The following is a 6,085-nucleotide window of genomic DNA, read 5'->3' as shown; positions in this document are numbered from 1 at the left end:
TAGCCATAAATGGCCTTCTTTCTCCTTAGTTCTACTGGGAAATTACTGGTGGGCCAACCTGCCCTCTAGTGACACTGAGCCATAACTGCACTCTACTGGCTTGGCTTTTCACAATGTGGGAGGAGGAAGAGGAGGAGGAGGAGGAGGTGCCATTCTATCACTTGGGGGCATCTCTGCATCCTTTATGATACTCAACCCTGAGAAATAAAGGGAGATAGAATATAATCATCACTTATTTGTAGCAGGAACTTTCTTCACCTTGCTTTTCTGACCTCACTAGTTATCTTGTGTCTGTATATGTGCATATATATATATGTGTGTGTGTGTGTATGTATATATATGTGTGTGTGTATATATAAATATATGCACATATACAGACATGTATATATATGTATATGTGTGTGTATATATATGTGTATATATATATGTGTGTGTGTGTGTGTGTGTGTGTGTGTGTGTGTATTGGAGAGAGAGAGAATGTGTGCACGTACGCACATAGTGCACATAGCAGAGGTCCAAGTTACATTTTCAGCCATGTTCAAAATGTGCCACACTCTTGGTCAGGCAAAAAGCAAAGAAGGGTAGTTGGTGTTGTTTCAGGATGATAAGGGAGGGACTGTAGCAACCTGAGGGATGTGTGCCCCAGCTAAAGGTCACATCTGTGTGGCCCCATCAGAGTGGCTTTGCTCCTCCAAGTGGAAGGGCTTGACTGGCTCCCTGCACCCCCACCCCATAGTGTCTCTCATAGACCAGGCTGGCCTGGAATTTGAAATGTAGCAAAGAGAGACCTTGAACTTTGATTCTCCTCCCTCTATGGCCCATGTTCTATATGCATATGCTACCGTGCCTGGCTTTGAGCTATCTCTGGGGAAGTCAGAGTTGAGATATTTTATGTACAAGTTCCCAAATTGAAAACACTGATCAATTCATAAAAGTTTTAAGTATTATGTAAGTCAAGCAAAGCCGTTTCTACCACCTGAGCTTTGATAGCAGCCTCATGCGGCAGGTGAGGTATGGTGAGTTGCTCGTGGTCACGTGACCAGCAACTTCCACCCATTGCCCTTGCTAGTTCACTTCTGTCTGACTCTACAGTTTTCCAGTCCACAGTACACTTCAGACCTCGGAGAAGCAGGAAACTTACAAGATACCAGCTACAGGCGTTTACATCAGACACCAGTTACATCTGCGTTTATTGATCATTTGATATGGAGTGTTGTGAGTTTAGCCTTTGGAAGTTGCAAAACAAAGCAAAACACCATGGAGTTTCAAGTGGTTTCTGAATCCTGCTGAGGTAGTGGGTAGGCTAGACCTAGTGGTCTTGCCTATTATCCTGGAAGTACTTATCCCTAAACCTGTAGCTCGGCTTTGTCCCTTAAACCAGGAAAGAAGAGATGAGTGCGAACTCTCCCAAGGTCAGGTTAACTCCTAAGCCTGGGCTGGAAGTCCTTGGAAGAACACGATTAACAGAAGAGAGACTTGAGGCTCTGGCAGGAGGGGACTTCATGCTAAGTCCTTGGCATGTCCCAGACCCCGGACCATTGGGCCACTCAATTCTTAACTCCCTCTCCTAGCACAAGACAAAAAGTTTCTCCAGAAGGTGCTTATAAATACTTAAAAAAAAAAAAAGCACCGAGCATTGAGCTTAGGGCTTTACACATGCTAGGAAGCACTCTAGCATTGAGCCATATCCCCAGCCCTTTCTGACCTTTTGAGACAGGATCTTACTAAATTACCTAGATTGACCTTGAACTTGCGATCTGTCTGCCTCAGATTCCTGAACAGCTAAAAGGCTGTTCATATAACATAGCCTATACCATTAGCCTAACTTCATGTTTTTTAAAATAATAATAAATTAGGTCTTGGACTTATCTGTGGTCCCCTGTCAAGTTGTGTGTCATGTGATATGGACATCATGTCATAAGTGGATTCCTGATCATGTGTATTTCCAATTACAGTGCTAAGAGGCTATGACCAGGTGTCATGCCACAAGTTCCATGTAATTCTACATTTGACCTACTCTGAGTATGACCTTCCCATGTCAAGGGGTCATAGTGCACCATACACAGCCTTTCCTGTATATATAACCTCATAATACTCTCATAATGTCAATGCCCCATTGGTAACATATGTCATGTATGATATATGATATATGGCCCTCTTTTGGTCAAACAAAGCTCTCAGTCCCTAAGAATGCGCTCCCTAGGGATCGTGACAGGAAAAATGTGTTCTTTCCTCCTGGGGCATTCGTAGGATGCTGGGCACCAACAGAGGTTCTTCTGAGCCCCCTCTCCTGGTGGGTGATGTGGCTGTCACTGGACTGGACTCATAAGTCTTGAGAAGTCCGTTGGGTTCCTCAAAGAGTCTGCTGGTCAGTGATGGAGAAGTCCAGCCTGGGTTCCTGGCTCTGCAGACTCTGGGCCACATCGTTAAGAATGGGGTTGTTCCAGAGGCTGTGGGCAAAGACATGGACCTCAGCTCTAGAGTTGTTCCCTCATCCTCTTGTCTCTGCTCCTAACCTCCCTACAGGGCTCTGAGATCATGGCCTAAAGGAGAAGACATTATGTCACCCAGTGGAGGTCGTATATACCAGGGTAGCGACCTTAGTATGATACCCCCTTCCCACTGAGAGTCAGCTAGCTATGTCCCAGACAGACTCTGCCCTATCCAGTCCTTTCATCCACACCACCCTCCCAGGTAGATACAGATGAGGCTCAGAGACATAAAGTCACAGATGCAAAGTTAACACAGTTGGCAAATGGTGTAACTGGGATTTGATTCAGGTCTGCTGGCTGCCAGATTCCTGATGGAATAGTCCAAGTCCCTCGTGGATAATCCTCAACCCAGGCTCTGTTTCTCCCCATAGGAGGTTGCTTTAAGTTGAGGGATCTGTGTGGCCTTCCACTACAAGACCCAACCCTTTGTTACCGAATGACTGGGACGCAGGATCCCTGGACCAGCCCTTGAGCCAGGAGTTGGGCTCCACGTGCTGTGATCCGGTTCCACTCCAAGCTTTGCAGTGGACAGTGGCAGGGCAAGAGGGAAATAGAGGCAAGCGTGAGGCTGGAGGCAGGGGAGGGGGTGTTCCTTCTCCATGTCCTATCCCAGGCAAGACAAAGTCACCTTTCCCCCCTACTACCAGCACTTAGCAGAGGTCTCTGACTCCCACTGGGACAGTAGAAAGTCTAAAGGCTAGAGCATGGGAAGCACTAAGCTTGGTAGGGCCTCAGAGCCAGTTTAGGACAGTGTTCCAAGACCCTGGACAAATTTCTGGGAGGCAGGAATATTCCAGTAACCTCTGGGCTTGTTCAGGATGAGGGTCCCTTCTGTACCACCCCCCACCCCACACAAGGGTATAATCATACTTCACTTTCTTCAGCTGTCCCATCTGCGGCAGGACCTGGGCCAACTCAGCAGCCACCTCATCTCCAAGGAGATTCCCGGACAGCCTGCAAGGTGGGGGGAGGTGGGGGAGAAGCTCAGAGGTGGGAGGGCACTGAGTGGAAGGAGTGCAGTAGTTAATGCTAGGTGCCAGCAGTGTTGTGCACAAGAAGTGTTAGTTACTCAGCCAGGTGCTTGAGTACCCAGCCCTGAAGAATTCTCAGGGTACAGGTGGTTCCTTCCTCCCTGTCCACCCCCACCCTCTTCCAGAGCATCATGTTCCTCAGAAACCACAATATGACGCAAGGTACGCCAAGCCAACACCTCGCTTCGATGCCCACTTCCCATGTGATAATGTGTGTCATAATTTAAAAACCTCCGCCAACGTTGTTTTTGCTTTAGGAAATTAATCTTCAATGAAAGCATATGTCTCTACTGTTCGAGAAGTCTCCCTGCGAAGGGATCTATAGGGAAAGTGTCGAAGAGAGAAGACAGCACCATGTCCTTCCCAGGGGACTCGGTGCTTTGCTTTATTCCCAGTGGCTCAAAAGGGAGGGTCCCCGGTCACTGGTTATAAAGGGATGGCTCAAGATCAGCGAGTGCTGGCCTGTGGCAGAAGGGGGATTAAGAACCTTGAAGACTGAGGGCTTAGCTCCATAGCCTAATACTCACCTGATGGGCATGAGGCTTGGTTCTGTCCCCGAGACAGAAAAACAAACAAACAAACAAACCGGCTCGTGGTGGCGCACGCCTTTAATCCCAGCACTTGGGAGGCAGAGGCAGGCGGATTTCTGAGTTCGAGGCTAGCCTGGTCTACAGAGTGAGTTCCAGGACAGCCAGGGCTACACAGAGAACCCCTGTCTCGGAAAAAACAAACAAACAAACAAAAAAACAAAAACAAAAAAAACCCAAAACAAAAAAACCCAACACAAAAAAACCCAAAACAAAACCAACTCCCCAAACTATTTAGGATGCAGACCTAGAAATCCTCTTGCACTCTGTGCGCTGTACTTTGAGAGTTAGAATTTTCTTCTCTATGCCCAGGGCCTCAAGTCCCAGCAGTCAGGTTTAATGATTTGACAGTACTGCCACGGTCTGAGGTCTGAGGCAGTGGGTTGGCCAAAGGGGTCATAGCCAGTGTGTGAGGGGGTGGCTTCTACCAGTTTCTATCTTCTGCTTTAGCACAATTAGTTATAGGCTGGAGAGATGGCTCAGTGGTTAAGAGCACTGACTGCTCCTCCGAAGATCCTAAGTTCAAATCCTAGCAACCACATGGTGGCTCACAACCATCTGTAATGAGATCTGATGCCCTCTTCTGGTGTGTCTGAAGTCAGCTATAGTGTACTTATGTATAATAATAAATCTTTGGGCTAGAGCAAGCAGGGACTGAGTGATCAGGGTTGACCAGAGGGAGCAGGGATCCTAAAAATTCAATTCCCAACAACCACATGAAGGCTCACAATCATCTGTACAGCTACAGTGTACTCACATACATAAAATAAATAAATAAATCTTATTAAAAAAAATAAAAAAGAACAACTAGTTACAGGTAAAGGCTTATAAAAGCCCCCCAGAGGGAAGGTCTAAGACAAAAATCCTTTGCAGACCAAGTGACCGATCTCCCTTCCCATTCCAGATGAACTAGCTCTGCCCTATGTCGCTGGAGCGCATGGGGTAAGATTATGAGGCAAGAAAGGGCTTCGAATCTCCAGAAGTGAGGGTTGGCAGAGAGAGTGGGACAGCAGTAGCTCATAGTAGGCAGGGCCAGGACCCCCTGGCATCCTTTCTTCCCGACCCAGAGCCCATCCAAGCACTCACAAGAGTTTCTCCAGGGCTGGGAAGAGTGTGAGGTTGGCAGCAAGGTGCCTGGCAGCTTGGTCTTCAATCTTGCAGAACTCCAGGCTGGGATGGAATAGGGGTGAGCCTCTGAGACAGGGACCAGAACCAGCAAGTGCCCTTTCCCCATAATGAAACCAGGAGGGACCAGAGTGACCTGGCCAGGGCTAGGGGGCAAGTCTTAGAAAATTATCTTTCCCCCATCCCTAAGTCCCATCTCTTCAGGGGCTCTCTTGGGAATAAGACTTCACTGGAAGAGACTCATGGTCCTTCTGCAAGGCCCCAGACAATCAGGGAAGGCTACTCACTCAATTTGTCTAAGCAGTGGGAGCCTCTTGGAGAAACGTGGGACACCTCCAGCCAGGTTATTCTCTGCCAAGCTGTGGGACAGGTTAGACACCAGTCAGAACTTCCCCAGACCCTCCCAGCCTGTCCCTCCGCCCAGGAAGGACCCCACCTCACCTGACCTCTTCTATGTGTGGGCATTGCTCCAGGGCCTGGGCCAGGCCCAGGGCCCCCTCTGGACCCAGATGACTGGATGGCAGGCTGTAGAAAGGGCAAGGTGAGAGGAGCCTCGGCCAGCTTTGGGGGTTGGGAGCCTTCCTTAAGCCTCATATTCTTGGAGTTGTGCCTCAGACTAGAGCATCAACCTTAGCTGGCCTTTGACCCTAAGGGCCACAAAGGACCCAGTAGATGCCAAGGACCCCAACTTATGGGTCTGGTACACTAAGTTCAAGGCTTGACTTCTTCTTCTACTAGGAAGTTAAGATTTTCACCCTGTTTTTGGTCTTAGCTCTCTTTCTAGAATATGGTTCCTGTCTCAGAGAATCCCAGACCCAGGGCTGGATGGGACTCAGGAAGCCACCAACTT

The 6,085-nt window shown here is 48.3% G+C and overlaps 1 protein-coding gene across 6 annotated transcripts in view; it reads right to left on the bottom strand.

Moving 5' to 3' along the window:
• Positions 1-1,156: 1,156 nt before the first annotated feature.
• Nlrc5 (NLR family, CARD domain containing 5) overlaps positions 1,157-6,085 on the bottom strand; it is a 92,938-nt gene continuing 88,009 nt past the window's right edge. For 5 of the 6 annotated variants that reach the window (XM_006531162.3, XM_006531165.3, XM_011248428.2 and 2 more), the window contains 6 exons: positions 5,677-5,760; positions 5,523-5,594; positions 5,197-5,280; positions 3,363-3,446; positions 2,926-3,009; positions 1,161-2,450 (listed from right to left, as the gene is read on the bottom strand). In XM_006531162.3, coding sequence (XP_006531225.1) covers positions 2,354-2,450; positions 2,926-3,009; positions 3,363-3,446; positions 5,197-5,280; positions 5,523-5,594; positions 5,677-5,760 — 505 coding nt within the window. In that variant the 3' untranslated portion in view covers positions 1,161-2,353. Of the gene's footprint in view, positions 2,451-2,925; positions 3,010-3,362; positions 3,447-5,196; positions 5,281-5,522; positions 5,595-5,676; positions 5,761-6,085 lie in introns of all 6 variants that reach the window. The other variant, NM_001033207.3, reaches the window with a different exon arrangement.

Source organism: Mus musculus, chromosome 8 (genome assembly GCF_000001635.26).
Source record: "Mus musculus strain C57BL/6J chromosome 8, GRCm38.p6 C57BL/6J".
NCBI classification, from domain to species: Eukaryota; Metazoa; Chordata; class Mammalia; order Rodentia; family Muridae; genus Mus; species Mus musculus.
This window is presented reverse-complemented; position numbering and strand designations above follow the sequence as displayed.